At 40.6% G+C, this 27,055-nt stretch overlaps 1 protein-coding gene across 1 annotated transcript in view; it reads left to right on the top strand.

Moving 5' to 3' along the window:
• RAPGEF4 (Rap guanine nucleotide exchange factor (GEF) 4) overlaps positions 1–27,055 on the top strand; it is a 298,433-nt gene that overhangs the window by 23,406 nt on the left and 247,972 nt on the right. The window contains exon 2 of the mRNA XM_012650785.1: positions 25,024–25,166. Coding sequence (XP_012506239.1) covers positions 25,024–25,166 — 143 coding nt within the window. The remainder of the gene's footprint in view (positions 1–25,023; positions 25,167–27,055) is intronic.

Here is a 27,055-nt window from a genome sequence, read left to right on the forward strand (position 1 = left end):
AGAGAGGTGCAGAGGGCAAGAGGGAGAATAAAATTGATGCAATTATGAAATCACAGGGTGTTATTTCTCCATAACAGATGGGGAAAAGAACAGGGAGTCAACATCACTGTGATAAATACTGAACAGCAAGGAAGAAAACTATCACAGCTGAGGCATGTGAGCTGCTGTGAAACTCAGAAGTGATATTATCAATAAAGCCAGAGTTGGCAAGTGATTAACAAATAAACAACATATGGCTCATTGGTTACCATGTCCCTGGAAACATATCCTCTTAGGAGATAATGTGCCTCTGTAAATGAGTTTCTAGGTTGTGCATACTTGCTTTTGATACATATGGCAGTTGTGAGACTGTAACTACCCAGTTTACCTAAGCAAAACTGCTACGAAAGGGACAACTGTAGATTTTTGGTTTGGGGCAAGATGGAGTGGACCTGATTCTCCCTATTCTTCCCACTAAGTGTAAACCCTGGATATTATATATAAAACAAATAGAAAAAGATTCTAAAAGGTGGAGAGAAAAAGGCTGACTGGCTTGGGACCTCTCTAACTGAAGGACACAGTGATGAGTTCATTGAGTTTTCTTTTTGCCTGATATATCCCAGGATGAGTGCCGGAGTAGACAGCAACTCAGAAATACAAATGGGCATAGACAAAAAAAAAAAACAAAAAAAACGCTCCACGAAAAGCCTGCTATCTCTAGCCATAGGACAAGGAAAGGGGAAGCATAGCAAAATAGAAAACTTTAGACAATAACTGCTCTAGTCTAACCAAACACCATAGAAAAAACTACAGACTTACTTCCACCCCCACCAGCAAAGACCAAGTGAGGAGCCTAATTTTCCACCCTCGCCTAGCTGTAATGAAGCAGCTCTTCCCTCCTAGATTTTAAAGCAGTCATCACGAAAGTACTTTAGTGAGCAATTGTTAACACCCTTGGAACATATGATAAAACAGAATTTTTAAGCAAACAAAGAGAAAGCCCTAGCAAAGAAATATAAGAAACGAAGAATGGAATGGAAATTTTAGAATTGAAAAATGAAACAACTGAAATTTAAAAAATCAATGGATGGCTCAGTAAGAGAATGGAGAGGACAGAGGAGAGAATCAGTGAACTTGAAGATAGAACAATAGAAATTACCCAATTTGAACAATAGACAGAAAATCTGCTGAAAAAAAATTAATAGAGACTTAGGGGCAGATGGTACTGTAACAAAAGGTCTAAGATTCATGTCTTTGGAATCCTGGAAAAAAGAGAAGAAAGAGGATGGTGCTGAAAAAAGTATTTGAAGAAATAACAGCTGAAAATTTTTGCCAAATTTGGCAAAAGAAATAAAGAAGCTGAAAGAACCCTAAATATGAAAACTGAAAGAAATCCATACCAACACACATAATCAAACTTCTAAAAACTAAACACAAAGAAAAATACTTAAAATCAGCAACAGAGAAATTACACCTTATAAGGGAAAAGCAAACAGAATAACAGTGGAGTTCTCATCAGAAACCATGGAGCCCATAAGGAAGTGGAACAACATTTTTCAAGTGTGGTAAGAAAAGAATTGTCAACCCAGAATGCTATACCCAGAAAAAGTATCCACCAGGAATGAAGGGGAAATCAAGTTGTTCTCAGATGAAGGAAAACTAAGAAGATTTGTCACTAGCAGTCCTACCCTAAAAGGAATTACTAAAGAAGTTCCTGAAACAGAAAAGAAATGAGAAAAGACAGAATCTTGGAATATCAGGAAGAAAGAAGCAATGACAAAAAGAGCACAAATACAGGGCACAAGAGAAAGGAGGTTGAATTAAAGCTGCATAACTTGCAAAAGAGAAATACATGAGGAAATCAGTGTGTACTAGGATAACTCTCAGTGCAAGTGACCTTCTGTTTCCACTGTCCTTGAAAAACATGCTGCTTTTTCCTAGGCAACAGAATGTCATCTTTTTAAAGAGCCTCCAATAATGCTCTCGTACCACCCACTTGGGATACAAGAATGATGTTAAGTGGTGAGCATGCACAGCCTCTTCTCTTTCCTGTCTTGTATCTAACAATCCTCCCTCTGCAGTAATCCAACCATCCCACATGCAAGATCACCACCTGAGATATAAACTGCCCTCACCCTGGTCCTCACTGTTTCTTCTGCTGGACTTTGAGGAGAGTCATGTCTTTATCACTGGGAACTACGTTCTTTGTGGAGTCCCAAAAGTGATTAAAAAAAGAAATTCTGTCATTAAATGGCATCCCTTCCACTCAGACCTCCTTCTCACTCTGCCTCTTCACCTGAGAATTATTAATTTATGGAATTCCAGAGGCTGAGCTTGTCTGTATAGAGAGGGCTTCTATCTGGGATTGGGGTCCCATTTGCCCCTGGTGAGATACAGAGGACAGAAGAAGAAGAGGTGGCCAACAGTGAGTACTCCCAGCTGTTGAGCAACAACTCTATCTCCCTGGCTTCAGTCTTCCTATATCCCTTCCTTGCATTTGGACTATATCACTGTCTAACACAAGGTCATAGATAGGAATCACATGTGTGAATTTGGGGGTGAACATCTTTGCACGCACATGGATCTGCTGTCTTAGCTGATGTGCAAATAGAGAAGTGGGGAGTGAGACCAATGATAGAACACTGGCTCTGGACCTAGGTGGCATCTGCTCTGAGTGACTATAGTATTTACAGTGAAGTAATAATATGCTGTGGGACTATGGGGCCAGTGTGCTGTTGCGAGAGTTAAGTGGTGAAATGTCAGCGATGCCTTCTAAAGACAGGAAAGACTTGAACTTACTTTTTTGAAACGAAGATCTCCAAGATGAGAGCCTGGTATGATTGTGTGGATGGCATAGTAAATCTTGTTCTAACTGGATAAGCCAATCAGTTGATGAGATCCTGGCAGAACACGAAGTCCTCAAATCCCAGAACCTCACTTTCCACCGATGCCTTTCTCAATAGTGTACATGCTCTTCTTCACCATCATTTTACCATACAACCACTTTCCTTGTCTTAAGTCACATAGAAACAAAGAAATAATTTTCAAAAGAATCCTTTATAAAATGTTTGTGTGTTGCATATTAATCCATTAACCTTCCATTGAGCAATGTGCTACTTGTGACCCTGATGCTGGGTCGCGCATTCCTGAGAAGGGGACAGTTCATGCCATTGTGAAAGTTACCTGGGACACAGACACTAAACAAGTAGTCAGAGGGATATGTAATATAATTTTCACATGTGCAACGAAAAGCTAGATGAGGCTATGAGAATGAGAACAGCAAACAGGGGATCCTGAGTATGGTAGATCAGATAATATTTTCTCGGAGGAGGTGGCATGAAACAGGAAACAGAAGAAGGAGTAGGTGAGGGAACAGCAGAGGGTCCTATGTATTCAGTACCTTTTGATTATCTCATCCAGATGATTAATTCCCTACTTTTTAGAAGTCTCCATTTAGCCAGGAATATGTACGTGAATTGTGAATTAATTATTTTGACTCACTGATACATGGATTTGGAAAAAGGAAACTGCAAATTTTTATGACTAGATAGTACAGGCACATCTTTCGAAGGAATTTTTTATAAATAGTGTTGACTTTTCCTATTTTATGCAATGAAAATTTGTCTAGTTGTCCTTTTTGGAAAATCTTTGTATGTTGGTATAGGTCACAAAATTTTAAATGTATACATATTCAAATTTCCTTTTTTAGTATTTTTTGATTATGCTAAGGGAAAAAAACCTCTGAACACAAGTCACAGAAACTACTCCTTAACTTGTAAAAAGGAATACCATCATTTCATGATTCAGGTCTTTCCTCTTCGCCATTAAACACATCTTACCTTCTTATATGATTCCTACACAAAGTAGATGCCAAGTAAAATTTTATTTGATGTCTGAATAAATATGGAACCTGCCGAAGTACCATCCCCAAATCCTGAAGTCCTACCGTAGGTTGGTAAATTCCCTGCTTCTATTTTGATTGGCTTTTCAATGGAAATCCAGTCAAAGGAGTGTAGGTGAGATGGGTGTGGCAGGATGTAGGTGGAGGATGTGATACCACTTGTTCCAATGAAAAGGCAGCAGATTCTATGGGATGCAGCTGGGAGTCTTCAGTTCAGATGCCTTCAGAGAGGACCTTAATCTAAGAGCATCCATGGCTGAACTCCAGGAAGCAATGACCTGCTCTTTTTGTGGGAACCACTTTGGGGAGCCATGCTCATATGATGTGTGGACACAGTGTCTGTCTGAGGTGCTTCCTGATCGGTGATGGATACTGACAAAAGCTGTGAATCTTTTGTCTGTGTAGAGTGTTTTCAGTGTCATGGAAGCAGCACTGGGCAATTTGGGCAGCCTTATTAAAGGGTTGGAGCCAGCACTGAACATGGGCCTGAAAGTTTGCCCTGAAATGGTGACTTTCTATGTGACCATGTATAATAGCAGTTTCCTACAGCTGCTGTAACAAAGTACCACAAACTGGGTGGTTTCAATAACAGAAATGTATTGTCTAGCAGTTCTGGAGGCTAGAAATCTGAAATTAAGGTGTTGGCAGGGCCACACTTTCTCTGAAGTCTCTAGAGAAGGGACATCTCTAGAGTAGGGATCATAGCTCTATTTGAGAAGGCAGAAAGAACATGTGGTTCATGCCTATAATCCCAGCACTTTGGGAGGCTGAGGTGGGAGGATTGCTTGAGGCCAGGCGTTCAAAACCATCCTGGGCAACATAGTGAGACCTCATCTCTACAAAAAAATTTAAAAAATTAGCCAGGCATGGCATGCACCTCTAGTCCCAGCTCCTCCAGAGGCTGAAGTAGGAGGATCGCTTGAGCCCAGGAGTTCGAGGCTGAAGTGACCCAGGATCACACAACTGTACTTCAGCTTGGGCAACAGAATGAGATTCTGTCTCTAAAAAAATAAAAATAAAAAAAAAAATAGAGTAAAAGTTATTTTAAAATGAAATGAGTTTAGTGACTGACAATTCATTAAATACTCAATATGTTTGTTGAATGAATATGTGAATAACCAAGCACCTAGTATGTGCTAGGTGCTGGGCTAGGCAACCAGAGTTTCAGGTGTGGTCACTGTGCTAAAGGTGCTCAAAGTCTGGGGGAAGAGTGAAATTTATTCTTTTATCAAACATTTTGTGTTCTTTATTCATTTGTAGTAGTTGTGTTCTAAACTCAGGGTTACTAAAAGTGAATCGCAAGCACGTGCTTTTTGAATCTGCTAGGCACCCAGGTCTTCCAGAAAGTGTCAGTAATCACTCTTTGATCCCTTTCTTTGATTAACACTCAGTAGGTTGACTTCCATGTGAATGCTGGATTGTTCTCTTTCATTAACTAACCGTGGCCCACCCAGAAATGTAGTGCCACTTTTTACACATTTGCATTAGTTTTTAAAGACCATTCCTGTTGGCTTGACATTTTCTTTCCCATAAAAGTTCATAGGTATTTGAAAAATCCAGATCTTTTCCCATATAAGATGATTTATTAGTAATAGAAGGAGTTAGTGTTGTAAACAAACGGTCATGCCACACATGAGTAACAAACCATAATTATAAACACACATAGAGAGTTTATTATTATAATAAAAGAAACACTACAATAAAAAGTCTGGCACCTTTCATGATCTACATATTTGTTCTCGGACAGCGGTGTAATTAGGGACGAATGGTTCATTTGATGTTCAAAGTTCAAATAAATGACTGTAATTAGTACTACTTTCACGCAGTCAAACCGCATTTTTTGTTTTCCTGATACCATGTACCCTTTCATCATTTTAACACACAAACTGACACTTGCATCTGAGAACACACAAAGGTCTGGAATCTTACTCGTCAACAGCTGGAGAGCCTTGTCCTCTTTCTCCTTCGGCCTCAGGCTGGAGGGTCCTCATGTCCTCTCCAGACTCTCTTCCTACCAGCCCAGCCCCCACTGCCCAACAACCAGTTCCTTTTCCATCAGAGCTGCATCCCATTCTGCCCCATGGACCTGGAGCTGGAGAACAAGGCGGCAGAATCTGTAACCTGGGGACGGAGAGAAACTGACCACATAATCGCCCTACAGTGAGTGAGGGAGAGGGCTGCAGATGGTGTGATTGGCTCTGACCCACTGATATCTGGGAGAGTACCTGCAGAGAGGTAGCAGGAGAAGAGTTATTTCTAAGTAAGGTGGATGCATAATTTATTGTCCAAACCGGGATACTGTTTAGAGTGCATGGGGGAGTATTAGTGTTTTCAACGGGACTATAGCTGATACACCATGACTGTCTCAAGAAAAACTAGACTTACTGTTACGCTACTTCTAAGTAGACATAGGGGGCAGAAGAAGAGAGTTATGGTTTTATCATACCTGAATGAGCATGTGGATGTTCCATAAGGCGCATGGAAGTGGAGGCTGCATGGTATGAAAAGTGTGACATATGGAGCCCCGAAAGCTCTGTCCTAATTAGTCTCCATGCCTTTTGTCCCTTTCTCCTCCAATTCCTTCTCTGCTAGAAGACTAATTTTCCAAAAGGATGGTTCTGATTTTTTTTTCTGATTTTCTAATTTTTAAAAATCTCTGCTGGCCCCGCATGGTTAGCAGAATAAAGTCTGTACCTGACTAGCTGGCATTCAAGTCTGGCCCTAACAGGATCCCAGTCTTGTTTCTCAGTCTTTCCCTTTGAGGAACCAATGGAACCTCAAACTGTTGGAACCACTGGCTGCTCCTGGCCCGCAACTTCCCACCTCCATGCCTTTGTTTGTGTTTTATCATTTTGCTGCCTGGAAAGCTTTTACCCTCAGTTTGTACTTTTTCAATTTCTGCCCATTCTCCATAAGCTGGTTAAAATATCAGCTGAGGTGCTGTGGGAAGCAGAGAATTGGAAGAGAAAGGGTTCTCTGTGAAGCCTTCTCTGCTCACTCTTATCTCATCCAGCTCTGAACCCCTAGGAGTTTTTATACAGACCTCTGTGTACCTTTCTAGGGACCCATATGACCACTTTTATCCTTGCATTGTCATCATTTAGTTTAGATGTTTTAGATCCCCTAAAAGATCAGAAGCCGTTTTAGGGCAGAATCAAGGCCTGGTTCTTCTTTGTAACTCTCAAAGAACTTTTCATTGTGCTTTGCACTTGGTAGACTTTCAGTCATGAATGGTATGCAGCAGTATTGTTGAATGAAAGAGGTTAGAGACTGAAATTCAAAATTCTGATGCTGTTGATCTCTACTTGGGTGAAGGAAAGCCGTGGGGACAAAGGTACTTCCTATTTCAAAGACTTGGGACTGGGAGTGGTGTGGACATTTGACTCTTGCTGGCCCTGAGAGTGGCTTCCTCTCTCCGCAGGAGGACTAGATGAGGTGGACCAACATTTTGCGTTTAGGAAGTCTGTTGTGATCTCTCAAGCCAGAGCTGTGTCTTTGGCCAGGGTGTGTAGTAACAAAATCCTATTGCTAAATGGACCATACGTGACTATAACTAGGCCCCTTTCTGATATCCGCTTTGGCCAGTCACTTTGGGATCTCTGTCTCTAGGCAGCTTGTTGCCTTGGTAGTCATAATTGCTAGTAGTCATAATTAAATGCAATTATTTGAACATTGCCTGAAATTATATACAAGATCAGCTTCCTTTTTATTAGTTCAGCATTCTGTAGACTAGCCTACCTGGCCTGGACTATTAATTCTGATCACTTTGAAAACCAAAATGACTAACAGTAAAAAGAAAGACTGTCAAATTGAATCTTCATTCCTAACGAATCATAATCCCTGCCATATGGCCTTGGCACAAATCATGCTGCCTGGGGCTTTTCATGTTTTCATGCTATGCAGTGAGGCACACTGGAAATTTGTGTTGGTGAGGACTGCTCTTGATATTTTACACACTGAAGGGGGTACCAGAAACCGTTTCCAAAAAGAATGAAATTCAAGGCATCTGTTTTCTCTGGCATTTGTAGTTTTGGAACTATGGAAATGAGATGTATCAGACTCTGTGGGTATGACGAGAGATTTTCAGCTAATAGAAGTTTATTAAAAAATCACATTAGATATTTTCTGTTACTAACCACATCAGATTTATTTAACAATCTATTCACTATTAATGCCTGATTAAAAAAAAAAAAAAAGCCTGAGCACTGCGAAAGAAAAGGGAATTTGACTGTATCCTACTGTGCTACTTTGCCGTAAATAATCTTTAGTTTACTAATATTCTTTAGCTTATAGGACCCTATTACTATATAATCTTTAGTTTATAGGTCAGAGCCAGCTATACCATAAAAAGAACATTATTCTAACCAAATTCCTAAATGTATTTTGACTTAGTAGTAGATCTGGAAAGTCCAGACTCATTTTGGCTAAGATAGTCAGATTCTGAACTGCCAAATAATTAAAGGGTAACACTTAGACATATCATCTTAATTTATTTTTATTTATTGCCTCAATTTATAACTCCCCTTAGAACATTGACTTTTCTAAATCTTGACAGAATCTCAGCAAATTTAGCCCCACGTCACCCAACTGGATATGAGAAAGTCAAGGCTCAGTGAGGTTAAGCAACTTGCTCAGGGGAGTACAGCTTGATAGTGGTGTGCTAAACACAAGACACATACTAGCACTTCTGCCACATTCTGTTGGTCACCGGCCAGCCGAGATTCACAAGGAGGGGAAATAAATCCCACTTCTTGATGGCAATGATGATAAAGCATTTGTGGTCATCTTTAATCTATCATACGTATAAAGCAGAAATTTTACTTCATAATATTGTAGACTCTTTGGGGGTATTTGTTGCCTTTTTAATTGGAAAGATTTTAGCCATTATTGTCTTTAAATATTTTTCCCTCCATTTTCTCTTTTTTTCCTTCTGGGACTTTTAATTACATGAGGATTAAACTCTCTTAATCCGTTGAGTCTCTGTTCATTATTTTTTTAGTGAACACTGCACATTCCAGCCACCTCAGCACTCCTGAATTCTGACCGCTGCCTCACAGCCCGGTGAGACTGCCGTGCTCTGTTTGGATTCTCCCTCCTGCCTGTGTTCCAGAAAGGGTTTCCAGGCAAAATATCAAGGCTATTGTGTGGATCACCTCTTGTCTTTCCCTGCTTCCTGGAATCACAGTACTGTATACTTGTTATCCAACGTCTGAAAGCAGTTGCTTCATCTCTATTGCTCAATTTTATAATTGCTTACTGTGTGGGGGGCGAGTTTGTTACCAGTTATTCCATCATAGTCAGAAGTGAAAGTTCTTTTCCTTTTATAGTGACACAATAGAATTTTTTAATACATAGAAAATTCTGTATATTAAAAAAACATAGATTATGATTCTACGTAGTGCCTAGGTGAGTAATTTAGAGCTTCAAATATAAATATTATTTTTTAGTGAAGTAAAGATACCTGTAGGGCTTTCTTTGACTGTTGGCTAATATATGTGATTCAATAACAGGTTGAGGTGCTAATGAAATGAATTCTGTTAATAGTTTAAAATCCTTGGCTCTGGGTCAAAATGATGCCTGCCTTGCGTTGCTAAGTTCTTTGTTCTCTCTTGAGTTCTATCCTGGAAGCCCTGGAGTCTCTGTTATTTAGGCCTCTTGTGTGAGTTCTAGTTCCTTATGGGGTCTGAATGTTCGAACTCTCCTAGTCTTATTACTGATCTAGAGACATGGCTTCACCCAATGTATCTGCATGCCAACTTTTCTATTCCTGTCTGTTAATTATCAATCAAGATAAAATTCGGCACCCTCCCTACCCCATTTAATTCTACTTGTATCCATTATAATTATTTTGGGGTAAAAGAAGTTAGTTACCAAAGGAAAAGCCTGATTATCTCCACACAGGAAAAATAAACAACCTTGTAGTTGTTGGTGCTAAAATGATTTAGAACCATTTTCAATTTTGGGCTGGTTTAAGGGATTTCTTTGAGGGCGTCTCTTTAAAAAAAAAGTGATGCCTGTGCTTCTTAATTCTGGGACATAGCTTTAGAACTATCTTTTTCCATTTCCCATATGTTTTTTTTGTGTGTTTTGGTTTTGTGGGGGTTTTTTTGTTTTGTTTTTGTGTTTTTTGTTTTTTTTGTTTTGTTTTTTTTGAGACAGAGTCTCACTCTGTCACCTGGGCTAGAGTGCAGTGGCATCATCATAGCTCACTGCAACCTCAAACTCCTGGGCTCAAGTGATCGTCCTGCCTCAGCTTCCCGAGTAACTGAGGCTACAGGTGTGTGTCCCACACCCAGATAATTTTTTCTATTTTTTTGTAGAGAAGAGGTCTCACTCTTGCTCAGGCTGGTCTCAAACTCCTTACTTCAAGCTATCCTACCGCCTCAGTCTCCCAGAATGTTAGGATTACAGGGGTGAGCCACCATGCCTGACCTCCCATATGGTTTTTACCTTCAGAAGAGACTTAGAATATAGTGTGAGTAATATCACGTTTTTTAATATTTAGGTTTATTGAATTACTCATGCCAAGTAGCATGGGCTCACATGAGGAAAAATAAAAATGGATCCCACAAGAAATCCTGGTATATAAATAAGCTGTTATTTTAAAAAATGAAGTGATTCTTTGTGCACTCCTCCACTGAGAACAAAGTCTGAGGAGCCATTATTGCTGATTTTGTAAGTGTGGTAGAGAACAGCAAAAATTTTCTTTATTTTTAAATTTATTTTATTATATATATAAATACATATATTTTAAGCCAGTCAAATTTAGCAGTGGGGGATTGTATACCAACTCTAGTGACACTAATATTAACAAAGTTCTGATAACCCACTGCCATCGGACCAGCCAAGAACAGTAAAAATTTTCTTGACAAAAAAAAGCTCCTAATTTTCTTTGAAATATGTTATTAACTTTTAATGATAGTACATCCTCTTGTACAAATACAAAGGGTATAAAAAGTACATTTATTCTTGCGACAATGTTTATTGAGTACCTACTATATGCAGACACTGTTCTAGGTATTGGACATACAATAGTTATTCAAACAGAGAAAAAAAAATCCCTGCTTTCATGGAGCTTACTTTCTAGTGGAGACAATAATCGTAATATTAGGTCATTAAATATGAAATGTCCGATTTTGAATCATTTATTTATTACAGTGTTCCCTGACCTCTTTGCCACCAGAGATCAGTTTCATGGAAGACAATTTTTCCATGGACCGAGTGGGCAGGTGGGGTGTTGTGGGTGGCAGGGAGTGGTGTGGAGTTTAGGTGGTGATTCCCGGCTCGTTTCCTAACAGGCCGTTTCCAGTACCAGGCTGCGGTCCAGGGCTTGGGGAATGCAGGTTTACTATATCTCAAACAAGAAGCAGTACAACTGATCAAAGTGTGCGCCTGAACTATCAGCACAGTTTTGCCATCTTAACAGTAGCTTGTTTATGCCAGCAGCGAAGAAGCCTGGAGAGCGAGTGGTGATGAAATCGTGAAAGGTGTTTTCCACAGCATTTGAGAATTGAATATTTATCTTGCAAGAAGTGGTCCAAAGCCTGGAAGAAGTGGTAGTCAGTTGGTGCAAGGTTTGGTGAATACGGTGGATGACACAGAGTTTCCAAGTCCAGCCTCTGTAGTTTGAGCAGCGTTGTTTGTATAACATGTGGTTGAGCATTGTCTTACAAGAGAATTGGCCTGTCTCATTGACCAATCTCAGTTCCTAAATCTCAAGCATCCTCATCGTTTCATCCAGTTGATTACAGTAGACATCCACTGTAATTGACTGACCAGGTTTCATGAAGCTGTAGTGGATAATACCAGCGCTGGACCACCAAACAGACATCATTAGCTTTTTTTGATGAATATTTGGTTTTGGAATGTGTTTCTGCACTTCATCTTTATCTGACCATTGTGCCAAAAGCTTGAGATTGTCAAAAAGAATCCATTTATCATCATATGTAACAATATGGTGTAGAAATGCTTAGCCTTTATGTCATGACAGCAAAGAAAGGCAAGCTTTGAGATGATTTCTCTTCTGATGCTTGTTTAATTCATGTGGAACCCATCTATCCACTTCTTTACCTCGCCCATTTGTTTCAAATGGTCCAATATCATTGGAAGAGTAACGTCAAACCTTGCTGCTAATTCATGCGTAGTTGAGATAGATTCACTTCCACTACAGCTTTCAGCTCATCATTATCTACCTTGGCCTCAGGTTGCCCACGTGGCTCATTTTCAAAATTAAAATCACCAGAACAGAACTTCTTAAGCCATCAATGTACTGTGTGTTCACATCCTTTCCAAATACTTTGTCGATATTCTCTAGACAAGACATACTGGTCTAAGTTCATCTCCAGTGATTAGCTTTTGCCCTTCCTGGTAGAGAGGAAAGGAGGGACACCTTTGTAAATTTATGTTCTGCTTTTAGGCAAGTAGGGGGAGGACAGAGAGCTTTTCTTATATCAGCTTTTTCTTAATTGCCTTCAGCTCAAAATAATCCTTATGCCATGTGACATATTTTGGGGTGGCATATTCTGCTACCCTTCAATACCTTGGATCAATAGACCTTTCTCATTCTTTTTTTTTTCTTTTAATTATTTTTTTGTTTTATAGAAACAGAGTCTCACTATGTTGCTCAGGCTGGTCTTGAATTCCTGGCCTCAAGTGATCCTCCCACCTCGGCCTCTCAAAGTGCTGGGATTATAGGCCTCCACGCATGGCCATTCCTCATTCTTTCTAAAGTTTGCATACCATACCATTGTATGGGATTTATTATTATTTATATCTACATGTAAATATATTTTATTTCATACCTTAGTGCATGCATAATTTTACACTTTTGCAAGAATAACTGTAGAAGTCCTTTAACTGGAATTATTGTATTAAAATATGCTAATTTTTGACAGATGCTATCAAATTGTCCTCCATTGGTTTGCATTAATATTTACTCATATTTACTATGTAGTTTTGCACTTTAAAACATTTAACTTCTTCCGTCTTCATAGCATCCATTGAAATCGAGACCATTCATAGGGTGAATTTTTTCAACAACAAAAGACATTTTGGGGGGAAATGAGGAGACTCATCACCCAATTACGTACAGAAACCCACCAATGTTTTAGTACTGTTTCAATATTGTGTTGTTAAAGAAAAAAAGTATTCAAACACTTGTTAAAGATGGTAAGGCAGACTTTATTCAAGGGGGGCATGCGATAGGTATAGGGTCCACTGCAGTGAGGTCTTGCAGTAGGGGAGTCAGGCTTAGCTCCTACTCCAACAAGGACGAGTGGAAATTTATAAGCAAGGTGCAGGGTGGCTATCACGGATGGAAAATTACTAAGAAGAAACATAAGACTAAGGGGGTTTCTGGCTAAACTGACTTGATAGGATTCTTGTTGAAGGCAAAATATCAAAAGTGGTCCGATACCAAGGGTGGGGGGTTTATGAAGAACTGATTTAGGAGAATTCTTGCTTAAACTGGATTTAACAAAACAGAGAGGGAAGCTGAAGGTCAGGCCTGGTCAAGCAGAGGACTTAGAGGAGCCTGCCTGGAGCTCAGTTCAAAGGAGAGAGTCTTCGTCAGTATGTTACATTGTGTATTCAAAGTATTTGGCAGTTTTTAGTTCTTAGAAAAAGCTCATCAAACAAAAGGCCTATCAGGCCTTATAGTAGTGTCGCAGACTAGGGGCTGGCTCCCTGGAAGTGCTCAGTATATATTAATATTTTTGAGTGAGTGAGTGAATGAGTGAAGAAGCAATTTTGATTTCTGGGAAGGCTTTTACCAGGGACACATTTCATATCACATAGTGACTTAATGTCAATGACAGGACTGTCAGTATTTCCAAATTCTAAGAAGCATTCTTAATTTTCCAGTGCTACATTTATGAACAGTCATCCTTGGGATCCGCAGGGATTGGCTTCAGGACCCCTGAGGATACCAAAATGCACAGATACTCAAGTCCCTGATGTAAAATGGCACGGTATTTGCATATAACCTATACACATCGTCCCGTAGACTTTAAATCATCTCTAGATTACTTATAATACCTAATACAATGGAAATGCTATGTAAATAGTTGTTATACTGCATTTTCATTGCATTTTTAAATTGCTGTATTGCTATTTTTTGCTGTTTTTTCCCTAATATTTTCAACCTGTGTTTGGTTGAATCATTAGATGCGGAACCCACAGATACAGAGGACCAACAGTGCTCCTCTCAAATTAAGTCTCTGACTTAGCACCTTCACCCCTTTATCCTGTGGCCTCTTCCAGTTGTCACCAGCAGGGACACCAGCAACAGGTGCTGGGTGGACACTTGGGAGGCAACAAGATGCAAGGGTGTTCCATGAATAGCTGGGATTAAACCAAAATATACAACTAACCAAACACCCCTGGGGCTTACGGCCACATAATTAACTCATAAACTAGTTCTCTCTTAAAGCCAGAGATTCCCAACCAGCTGATCCGGTTTGAGAAAGTCTTTTCCAAACCTTCCCTGCTAAAAGTGTGTTTCACTCTGCTGCTATTGCTGCGTGTGTATCCTGTGCCTCGGGTGGGCTGGGACAGATAAAAGGTTGAGAATCACTGTTCCAGGTAAAGTAATGTCCCCTTCCCTCCTGGAATGTTCAATATACTTCCTTTTTTGCATGTTCTCTTTCAAGGGTCCCCTCGCTGTTACCCAGGAATAGAGATAGCTAAGAAAGATTGTCAGAAGGATCTGACTCAAGAGCTTCCATTCTACTCTCACAATCCAAGGCCCTTAGTGGGCTCTCCTAATATTTAGTTGCAACAGTGGCAGTTTTTTGAACAGAGTCATCTCAAATTTGAGAGTAGCACTAAGTACTGTGAAATGATTTTTGAGAGCCTCTGCTTACCATGGTGAGAATGACGTAGAGGAAAAAGAGCCATCAGTTGAAACCTATCCAGAAAGCATTTTAAAGAAGCGTCAGTTATTTGAGTCATCCCAGAAGCCATTCTAAGTTTTAAGGAGCCAAATGAAATTATTTTTTTGACTTAATGCTAGTAGAACAATTGTATTGCAGGGAGAATTAGGATAGAGTTCTCTTTTATGTGCTGTTTGGAGTGCATGCGGTAAGCATCCCAGTCTGGCTGGAGTCTGGGACTTGTGGCTGAGGGTGTGTGGTGGAGAGCTTTTGCCCAGCCTGACGGTCCTGTATGGAGGTTAGATGCTCAGGGACAGTCAGAGAGGATTTTTGAAAAGGGACAGTTAAAATTGGACAAGGACGTACTTTGGTTTTGTATTGCATTTTAATTGTAATGAGACAAATTGCAACACTCCGAACCTGGTCAAAAAGCTTTTCCTCTCTCTCTGTTCACTCATAAATGCAGGGCCAAGCATTCGTTAAACATTAGCAGGGCTGGCCTTGCCCTCTGCCTAATGGGGAGATTTTTCAACTCCCTAAATAGCTTGCCCCAGGGCTCTGACGTGGGACAGATGACAGAGGGATTGTCTGCAAAGGGAAGCTGGAGGTATTTGGACCCTTACTGCTTTGCTCAGGGCCAAAATTGTGGTCTGTAGTGACCTCCAGTCCCCCTCTCTCATCTCCTTTGGGACTTTGAGGGGGCAGTTTCCTCTTTATTCCTTTGCAGAGACATAAAAGCAAGCAGGCGTCAAGTGCTCTGCTCCACGGAGGACGTGCAGGCCATGTTCAGAAGGGTCACAGAGGTCTTGGTGTGCCTTGCTTGACTGATGATCAGTCTCAGCTGTTAGAATGAAAAGTTGCGGTTGACCCTGGGGTCTCAGGCTCTTTCAAGGGGATTTTTGTGAAGGTCACCCTGAATGCTGGCAGAATCAAGAGTCTCAGCTGAGGGAGAATTTGGGCAATTGATTGAGTTGAGGAGAGTGTGTGTGTGTGTGTGTGTGTGTGTGTGTGTGTGTGTATCTCTGTGTGTTTGTGTGTATGCAGGTGTCTGTGTGTGTGTGTGTGTGTGTGTGTGTGGTGGGTGGGTGGGTAGGAAACTCACAGGGAGAAGAGTCAGGAGAGCAGGTCTCTAGGGAGAGGGGCCATAGTGATACACAAATTAGTCTTTTCCAGACTAATTGACCAAACATTTAGTGTCATGCTGTAGTCATAAAAGAGAAATGAGAAGAAACTGATTTTAGGGAGGTTTTACAATAATGGCTTAATGAAGTCTTTGTAAAACTTTACATCCATAAGTGATGTCTCTTTCTCCTCTGAGTTCCTATTCCCTTCTTTCCTATTTTAATTGTGCCTCTAATCTCATTTCGCCTGGATAATTGCTGTATGTGTACGTATCTCCCTTACCCTGTTTTAACTTCCTGGGTACAGGAACCATGATCTTTGTATCACCTGACTGCTTCATTCACCTCTCGTAGAGATACTCAGCAGATATTTGCAAATTGAATGAATGAATTCTCAACTCCTTCATTCTGAATTTTGTTGACATTGTTGGAAAAACTTGTAATTATGGAAGAGTAAACATTTCAGCATTCTAAGTGGTTAATAATCAAATAATCATATAATTAAAATGATAACATGATAAGTGGTAAACATCTTGAGTTTCAGAGACTTTTGCTATATCCATGTCATCACTGGCATTATGAATCCACATGATTTTAGCATACTAATAGTCACCTAACCTCTGTGTCTAAATGTTTTTGTGTGAAAATGGGGTTCATAATGTCTGCTTTACTAACAGGGCTGTGATGATCAAAATGTTCAATAGGTGTCAAGGCCCTTTGAAAAGTTAATAGTGTTAGAAAAAGACTGAGATTATAGAGTACATAGTGTTTAAGATCTTACTGTTGTTATAATAGAAAAAAACAAGCACATCTATCTATAAAACCTACAACAGGCGCACAAGAATTCTAGCATATATTTTTAAGCACTTTATTAGTTTCATTAGATACTTCTTTTAAAAGGTCTGGCGGCTAATAATGATGATGAAGATGATGGTACTAGAAATAATAGCTTCTGTAGCCTTTTATAATTCATAAAGCTCATGTGCATTATTATCTCAGATTTGACAATTCTTCCTTAGGGGAGAGGAGTAGCTCTTTACAACTCTAAATTACTGTTAAAACAAAAAGAGTCAAACTGAACTGCAAAGGAGTTTTAGTGCAAATGTATTTAGTTAACATTACACCCAGTGTTCTGAAATACATTAACTGATCTTCAAAAGACATCTGAAAATAAAAAAAAATATACTGAGGTAGTTGAGGAAACGAAGCATTATGTACATTCCCATAAGATGACAGTGTAACTATAGTCCACTATTGTCCACTTCTTGGCCGAGCCTTCTGTTTATGATTATGGGAAGGCAGAGAACAGTCCTGCCTCACCCCCCATTTCCCTTCACTTCTTTACCTACCTCCTGTACTCCCACAGGTCTGACTGTTGGGGTGTTGGAATCCACTGTCCCAGCAGGACCCCCAGAGCTTTGGCAGGAGTAGGCACTCAGGGGTCTACTCAGCTGATTGATGGGGTAGGAGTGGGGTCTCTCTCCAGCAAAGGGTTTGCAAATATTTGCTATTATATAGCCAAGCAACAGAAGTCATCGAAGGGGCATTGTTTTTGCTGATTTTAAGGTTATCATATATTCTTTTCCACAAATGCCTATGTGCTATTATTTTGTGCGCTGGCTAACACAGAAAGAGGTTAATTAGTCCCTAATAATCTAGCATTGACTGAATTAAAATTTAAGGACACACCAAATTTTCACATTTCATAATGCATGTGGGTAGCACCCAGAATTCAGAACCTTTGTTATCCCTCATACGTCTGACTTTGGTAGTTCCCATGTTCACCTGCCTCGTGTAGTAAAACGAGGTCCAGCCCAGAACATTGTTGGTATCCCTGTTATAGTCTTTATTATACTGTGTTCTGATTTTGGTTACATGACTCCTTTTGCCACTAGATTGTGAGATCCTCGTGGATAGGGTTAGCATCTTGCTCATCTTTGTACTTCCAGGGAAAGGTATCTAATGTATAATTGGAAAGCAATTTAGTTTACTGAATGGATAAATAAAATGAACGTGCATTCACGGAGTGAATGGAGAGTTGTTTAAAATTTCATAGGTTTTGATAATTCATATTGTGAATTCATAGTCTTGTTAATTTGAGTGTGTGCCATTAATTTGAAAGGTAGGTATGATAAAAAGTTAGAAATAAGTTAGAAATAAACAATTTTCTTCATGCCAGATGTGGTGGTGCAAAGCTGTAGTCCCAGCTATTTGGGAGGTTGAGGTGGGAGGATCTCTTGAGCTCAGTTCATCAAGCCTGGAGTGTGCTTTGATCATGCCTGTGAATCACTGCACTCTAGCCTGGCAAACATCATGAGATCCTGTCTATAAATAAAATAAATAAAATAAAATGAAATACTTATTTAGAAATCCCATTCCTTTTAAGATCATAAACACATTATAATAAAATGATCTTTTGTGATACTGCTAATAGGCATCATTTACCATTACACTTTATATGATACTTAAAGGAATTTTATGTCATCAGAAATATTTTTAATTTGAGCTTTTTGCTCACTTAGATGGGTCATCCTCTGTCCCACTTGTGGTCTGAATTAGCAAGCTTTTTAAATTATAATTTCTTTACTTACCACTGTACTAATGAGGAAGAAAGGTTTTGATGACTGTGAAATTCATCTTGGAAGAGCTGAAGAACCGTGAGAAGAAAAAGAAAACGAAACAGGAGCATGTGGTGATTCAGTGGTTTGTAAGAAGTAAGACCCAGTATTTATCGGGTGAATGAATAGATAAATGAAGGTGTGTTAAGTCTATTCGGGCTGTTAGAACAAAATACTTTAGACTGGGTGGCTTGTAAACAACTTAAATTTATTTCTCACCATGCTAGAGGCTGGGAAGTTCAAGATCAAGGTGCTGGTAGATTCCTTGTCTGCTGAGGGCCCACTTTCTGGCTCATGGCACCTTTTTGTTGTGTGCTCACGTGGCGGAAAGGAGAGCTCATCACGGGGTCTCTTTTATAAGGGCACTAATCCCACTCACGAGGGCTCTGCCCTTGTGACCTCATCACCTCCCAAAGGCTCCACCCCTTAGTGCCATCACCTTGGGGGTTAGGATTTCAACATATAAATTTAGGAGGGAGACACAAATGTTCAGACCGTGGCAGAAGGTATCTACAAGTAGACAAAATTTACATGCAGGAAACACGAAATAGTGGGATTAGATGCTAAAAGAAATGTTATCAATTGGATTTCAGGGGGGAGAAAACTTTGTAAGGAAAAGCTCCATGAAGGAAGTGAAATCTAAGCTGGGCCCTAAGAAAATTCGTCAGTGTGAGAAAATAACTTTGTGTCTGTGTCAGTTTCCTATGGCTGTGTAACAAATCATGACAAACCTGGCTACTTAAAGCATCATACATGTGTTATTCACCATTTCCATGAGACAGGAGTCCAGACATCGCTTGTCTGGATCCTCTTTATAGAATTTTGAAGGCTGAAATCAAGGTGTTGACTGGGCCGTGCTCCTTTCTGGAGCTCGGGGACCTCCTCGAGACTCACATGGTCTTTGGGGCCTTGAGGCTCCTGTTTTGTTCTTTCTTTCTTCCTTTTTTTGAGACAAGATCTCACTTTGTCACTCGGGCTAGAGTGCAATGGCTTCATCATAGCTCACTGTAACCTCAAACTCCTGGGCTCAAGCCATCCTTCTGCCTCAGCCCCCTGAGTAGCTGGCACTATAGGCTCGTGCCACCATGCCCGGCTAACTCTTCTATTTTTAGTAGAGACTGCGTCTTGCTCTTGCCCAGGCTGGTCTCAAACTCCTGGCCTCAAGCAACCCTCCCATCTCGGCCTCCCAAAGTGCTGGGATTACAGGTGTGAGCCACCATTCCCGGCCAAGGCCCCTGGTTTCTTGCTGGCTGTCAGTGGGGAGCTGCCCACATTCCTTGCTACATGGCCTTCTCACAGACACTTGGGCAAGAGGCAGCTTCCTTCCTCAAGGCCTGTGAAAGAATGCCCCACTTCTTGCACCCTCCTTAAAGGACTCACTCAGGTCAGGGCCACCCAGAAAAATCTCACTTTTGATTAACTTAAAGTCAGCTGATTATGGACCCTAATAACATCTGCAAAATCTCTTCATCTTTGCCACATGCCGTACATTATCATGGGAGTGGTCTCTCCTCACCTTTGCTATATTTTAGCGGTTACAAGCGAGCTGCAGCTTCCATCTGCTCTTAAAGGGAATTATACAAGGGTGTGTGTCGTAGGGGGTCACCTTAGAATCCTGCCTGCTATAGTGTCTTTTTTTGGCAAATGATTCTTTTTTAAAATTTTATTTTATTGTGGCAAGAACACTTAACATGATATCTGCCGTCTGAACAAAATTTTAAGTGTACGTTATTGTTGAGTATAAGCACAGTGCTGTCCAGCAGATCTCTAGTGCTTATCCATCTTGCTTGACTGAATGAAACTCTGTCCATTGATTAATAACGCCTCATTTCCCCCTCACCCCAGTCCCTGGTAGCCACCATTCCACTCTTATATTCTATTAATTTGACTATTTCAGAGACCTCATGTAAATGAAAGCATGCAATATTTGTCTGTCTGTGACTGGATCATTTCACTTAGCATCATATTCTTAAGATCCATCCATGTCGTCACAGATTGCAAAATTTCCTTCTTTTTTAAGGCTGCATAGTATTCCACTGTATGTATATACCACGTTGTCGTTATTCCATTCATCTGTTGATAGACGTTTAGGTTGTTTCCACATCTTGGCTATTGTGGATAGTGCTGCAGTGAACGTAGGCATGTGAATATCTCTTCAAAATTCTGATTTCAATTCTTTTGGATAAATACCCAGAAGTGGAATTGCTGGATCCATGGTAGTTCTATTTTTAAATTTTTGAAGAACCTAAACTGTTTTTCATAGCAGCTGCACCATTTTACATTCTGATCAACACTGTACAAAGGTTCCAATTTCCCCACATCCTTGCCAACACTTGTCTTTTGTTTCTTTGATAGTAGCCATCCTGGTAGGTGTGAGATGATATCTCACTGTGGTTTTGACTTGCATGGCCCTGATGATTAGTGACAATGAGCAACTTTTCATATACCTGTGGGCCATTTGTGTGTCTTCTTTAGAGAAAAGTCCATTCAAGTCCTTAGCCTATTTCTTAATTGGGTTATTAGTTTTTTTAACTATTAAGTTGTAGGAGTTGTAAATGATTCCTTTGTTGTTGTTTGAATGTGTTTTAAAAGTGAAGTTTTAAAAATGGGCCCTAGGTATTAGATGACAGGCTAAGGAAAATAACTTCTCTGTACTTGGAGCTTTTCCTTGGGGGACCAGCTGTTCATCCTTATTAAGGGAGAGGAAGGAGCCTAGAATGAGCTATAATTAGAGAAACCGCATCATCATTTTGATGTACTGCAAGAACTTCCTAACCGGTCTCTTGGCTGCTGGTCTTGACTGTCTCCCATCTGCTTCTAGTCACAGTCAAGGTGATCTTTCCAAAACGCACATCCAATCATGTCACTGCCCTGCTTAAAATATTTCTGCTGACTGTTCAACAGAACCTCTTAGGATAAGACTGCCATGCTGTTCAGCTTCATGTCCCAACATGTGCTTTGTGTGCCCTTCATTCATGCTCAGTGAGACAGGGGCACTAAGGATTAAGAGGCAGATGGATTTGAGAGACACTAGTAGGTAGAATTACTGGGATGTGATGAGCGAGGATGTCTTGGACTGTTTTGTGCTGCTATAACAGAATACCTGAGACTGGGCAGTTTATAAAGAACAGAAATTTATTTCTTACAGTTCTGGAGGCTGGGAAGTCTGGGATCAAGGCACCAGCAACTGATGAGAGCCTTCTTGCTGCGTCCTCACATGGCAGAAGGTGGAAAGGGATAACCCACTCCTGCAAGCCCTTTTTACAGTGGCATTAATCCATTCACGAAGGCAGAGCCCTCATGACTTAAACCCCACATTGAACCCCACCTCCCAACACTGTTGCAACGGAGATTACGTTTCCAACACATGCTTTTTGGGGGACACATTCAGACCACAGGAGAGGGAAAGCCTACTCTACGCCTGGCAGTAAGGAGTGCAGGTGCAGTAGCAGACACGGGAAAGAAGTGAGTTCAGTCTGAGGCTGCTGTGTAACATTACACCCAGGGACTTTTTGCTACTTTGCCCTGTATTGGGTACTGTGGCATCTAGAAAGGAAGTGCCAGGCATGACCTCTGCAGCGGTGAGAATATGTGTTGCGTTAGGAAATAGAGATTCACAAAGCAGAGGAGCAACAGAAGAGAATCCCAGGTGGTAGATTCCAGAGGAAGAATCCTGAAGGTGTCAGTTAATAGCTGAATGAGATTTTTCCCATTCCATGAAATACCCAGTCAGAGTAATGACAAGTAAAAAGTTGCTTTTCATTGTTCCTAGGGCTTAAGCGTTAATCAGTGGGTGACATTCATAGGCTCTAATTTGGGGAGGAGAGGCTTCAACCTTGTCCTGGTTATCTCAGATTAGTTTTGTCTTTCCAAGTGTCTTTTGTCATTCAATAGTCTGGTTATGAATCTTGAAGTTCTTTTGTGCTTGTTTTGGGCTGTGTGGAAGTCCATAAATTTTTCTCCTATTGCTTTCTGAGTGTCCAGTTTCTTCTGGAGAGCATTGGGCCAAAAATCTTTTTAAGCTGCTCTTGTTTGCCTTCCTAATGTGGGAAATGTTCTGAGGAGAATGAACAAAAACAGTTGCTGTTTTCCTTCTTGATGAAAGATGGATTCCAATCTCTGCTGATCTCTTTTTCTGTGTGGTTAATATCAATGTCCAGTCAATTTCCAGCTCATCTGGTCCTCGTGATTCCCGCCATGGTCACTTACATGCTGCCATTGCTTTGGGCCCACGGCTAGTGCCAGTGCTGCTATGGCAGCAACCCGACTTCCTGCTGGCACCAACTCGGCCTCCCACGAAGTGTGTCCCATGGATGTGGCTCCCCACCGCGGGTGCCTCTGGCTTCTGCTAAGGAGTTTAGAAGGCCCTTCCAAAGGAGTGACGGGTGGAAGAGGCACTGATACTGGTGTGCTGCTTCTTCCCAGGTAAAGCCTGCAGGTCTCTCAGGTCTTTCAGACACTTTGTCGTCTCAGAAACTGGGCACTCACGCACCAGGTTTTCCCCCCCTCTTCCCCAGGAAGCAGCATTTAAACCTTTCCAGTAGGAGCTAGTTGGGGGGCTAGCGAAGGTTGTGGGCATATTCTTTGAATCAAGTTTTCTTGGGCCTAAAAGTGTGATGGGGTGGAATTTGAGAGGTGAAAAGCCTCTTAAACTAAGCTCATGAAAGCGTATGTCTTTAGTTCTTTCCCTCATTGATAGGTCATCTGTTCATGTCCTCCAAAAATATTTATCTCTCATGATGGGATCTGTCTTTCTCTGACAATGTCCTAAGTCCCTGGGTACTTTGGCACATCTAGTCCTGACTTTCATATTAGTCTGGGTAATGCTAGGTGATGCTGTGGTAACACCTGCCCCCGGCCCCTCCCCCATTCCCACCTCCCCATCAGTGGAGATTTATTTGTCACTTATACAAAGTCTTTTGCAGGTTATACATTGCTATCCATCTTGTAGCTATAGCATCTGACACACATGCCTTCTGCATTAGTTTCCTAGGGCTGCCAAAACGAGATGCCACAAATTGAATGGTTTAAAACAACACATATTTATTCTCTCAGTGTTCTGGAGGCTAAGCATCGGAAGTCAAGATGTGGGCAGGCCTGTTTTTTCTCTGAGGGCTCTAGGGAAGAATCCTTCCTTATTCCTTTCTAGCTTCTGGTGGTTGCCAGCAATCCTTGGCATTCCCTGCTTGGCATTCACTGCAATCTCTGCCTCCACCTTCACATGGCTGCCTTCCCTGTGTCTCTGTGTCCAAATCTCCCTCTTATCAGGACTCTAGTCATCAAATTAGGGCCCACCCTCATCCAGTATGACCTCATCTTAATATAATTACATCTACAAAGACCTTATCTCCAAATAAGGTCGCATGACAGGTACTGAGTATTAGGACTTTGATATATCTTTTTGGGAGACACAGTTTGACCCATCACGCCCTTGAAAGTTGTGGCTGAAGAAGAGAGAGGTGAAAGAAACACTCCTGGCTCTTACCAGTCTCACCTCAGAAGTGACACATGCTGGTTTTGTCCACAGTCTGCTGGCCGGAATGTGGCCCCAGCATAACTACAAGGGAGGCTGGTAAGTTCAGGGCAGCACGTGGGTATTTGGCAAACATTTTCCCTCTCTGTCACAGCCTCAGCCACTTCCGGGGCACACACAAGGCTGGATAGTTTCTGTATAAGGTGAAGTATCTATCAAGGAACACCACCAGGGTCCTGCAAAGCGTATTGAAGGAACAGACTTGGAAAACTGCTAAAGAAAAGAAAAACAATAGTTCGTACAGTCTGTAAAACTATTTTATTTTTGTTTGGTTCTTTGGTGTATCTTAATCCAGAAATTACAAAACGGTGATTAACAGTCTGGATCTACTCCATAGATGTGTTTTTGTGTGGCCCACACAATGTTTAACAAATGTGAACAAGCATCTACATATCTAGACTTACCTTAAAGAGTTGGAAGATTTGACAACATCTGGGCTTGCATTTCCACATTTCCTTGTGTAAGAAGGAAAACAGCCAGATAAGGGCTGCTCCAGGTGAATGGCCCCCTCTCTGCGGTTCACCCCGACCCCTCCATTCCCTATAGCATGGCCAGCACTGCTCATCTGGCTTTATGCTTTCCCCATGGCCTTCTTAGGAGAGATTTTTTTCCCTTACATTGGCTTATTGTACCTGAATGGCTCCTGCAGGCATTTGTATTTGTGACCTCGATTTTTAGTAAAATCTGCATTTTCATGTATCTTGTTACATCCCGGTGCTTCTAAGGGATTAAACACGATCCAAAAACATCACCTTGAACTTATGATTTTGAGGGTGACTCCTGCTGTAGCCATCTGTAGTAGTAGCGATTTAAGGTACACAGTCTAAAATATCTATAAAAGCCCAGAAATACCTATAATGGGGTAGATAAATATTTGCAATGAAATACTTGCAGTTGGGATAGTTGCATAATATTGGATACAATTAAAATAATGCCTGCTGACTCACTTTCAAGTAAATCCTTACTGATATAGCTTTTGGTGCCTTTTCTCCCTATGTAGACCATTGGAACGATCCAGCGAAGATGTGGATATAATCTTCACACGACTGAAAGAAGTTAAAGCTTTTGAGAAATTTCACCCAAATCTCCTTCATCAGATTTGTTTATGTGGTTATTATGAGAACCTGGAAAAAGGAATAACATGTAAGAAATGCAACTCAGTAGTATATTTTCATGTATGGTTTGTGCTCATTTGTGGTTGCCCTATGGGCATAGATAGCAAATGGAGTATTTATGTGCTAAATATTTGATCCTTAACCAAGGGTATCAAGTTGAAATTTCCCTCTACTCTGTTTATTCAGTTCCACGTAGGTGTTTCCTTAGCTCCATTGTTCACAGAATGTAAATGGATCTTCTAGGGCAGCCTACTTTCTAGATGGAGCTGGAAGGATGTAATGATTCATACATTTAGCTATATCCTTAGAAATTCAAGGGTATAGCTAATTTCTCTAACCCAAGAAATATTATTAAGTAAAGATAAAAGGTCTTTTAACTAATGCTAATAGTAACGTTTTGAATTAACCTCAGAAGGTGTGAATAAGGGGCAGGGAGATAGAGTGACAGCTGGATTTTTCAGAAAGTTTTTTTCTTATTAAAAAAGTATAATAATACTTCTCCATCTGTTGGGACAGGGACACTTTATCTTGCAGTAACAGAAAGCTCCTGTCCAACTAGCTTGAATAATCAATAACTCATATAAGAAGAAAAAAAATCAATTACTCATATGTAAGGAGTCCCGAGGTAGGATGACTTCAGGATTGGTTAGTGAAGTGACTCAATGACATTATTAAGGTTGCAGGTCCTTCCTGTCTTTTCTTTCTTTTTTGTATGCATTCTCAGGTGTTGGCTTTTGTCCTCAGGCTTATCCCAACAGCTACGGTGGTTGGAGGCATTACATGCCAGTATAAAATCACCTCGCTGAGGGGCCATTTCTTTTTTTGTCTTTATTTCAGAAGCCTTCCCCGAGCAGACTGCTCGTATTGTTTTATTGACCAGAATTGCATCATGTGCCTTTATCTAAGCCAGTCACTGGCAAAGATACTGGGATCACCAAGATTGATTTAGATTAATCCTGATTACCCCAGTGAAGCTAGGGAAGGACCTCATATGCCCTGAGCACCTGGCCCTGGGGATGAGAGTGGAAATTGATCTAAAACCTGGGTTCAGTTAGATGAGAGGGTGTGAATGGTTCTGGGTGGGAAAACAACAAGGTCTGTCACAACATCACAGAAGAAAATTTAGAAAACCAACAAAATTAAAATCACCTACAATCCCTTCATGTTGTTTGTATCCTTCAAGGTGTTTTACCATGTGTGCACACACAAACATAGTCACATTTCTATTTTAAAAACGTCATGCATACATATCATTTCCAGTGAACATTTTTTTCTTACTGGTAGCAGAAATTTTATTCTTTTGGTGATGAGACTCTATCTTCTGTTTCTTAAAGCCATTTTCAAAATGAATCTCTATGGTATGTAATATGAATTTCATTGGGCAAGTAATAATGACTTTTGGGGTCAAGTTCATGAAAGGCAAAACCCTAACTCTAAAATGAGTCATTTACAAAGGTTTGGAGCAGCAGAGTTACTGGGAGGCCAACTATAAACTCATCAGCCCCCGTCTTATGCTTAGCATTGCACTTGGCAGGATGCTGTTGTTGTTCTTTACCTTTCCGTAGCATCTCCTACTCAGGGAATTCGCAGTAGCTTGTCGTCACTAATTGTGGTTCCTAGAAGCTTGACCCTTGCCAGAATTAAACTGTTCCTCTGAGCTGTCATGATTTTTCACTGAGTCACTTGACATCTGACTCTGTGAAAAGAATTTTAAAATATCAGATCGTTCCATCTAGTTATTTAGCTAGAATATTTAAAAGGACAGTCGTTTGTATGAGATTTTTGAATCTGTGTTTTGAAATTATTTTCCAAGGTCTGGTCTTAACATGATATGGGAACTAAGGTTCTATCTAAATACCTAAATATTTTCTCTCTGAGATTACAAACTGAGAGCAAAATCAGGTTCAGAAATTTCTG

The sequence above is a fragment of the Propithecus coquereli genome, unplaced genomic scaffold (assembly GCF_000956105.1).
Source record: "Propithecus coquereli isolate 6110/MARCELLA unplaced genomic scaffold, Pcoq_1.0 Scaffold34, whole genome shotgun sequence".
Taxonomy (NCBI): Eukaryota; Metazoa; Chordata; class Mammalia; order Primates; family Indriidae; genus Propithecus; species Propithecus coquereli.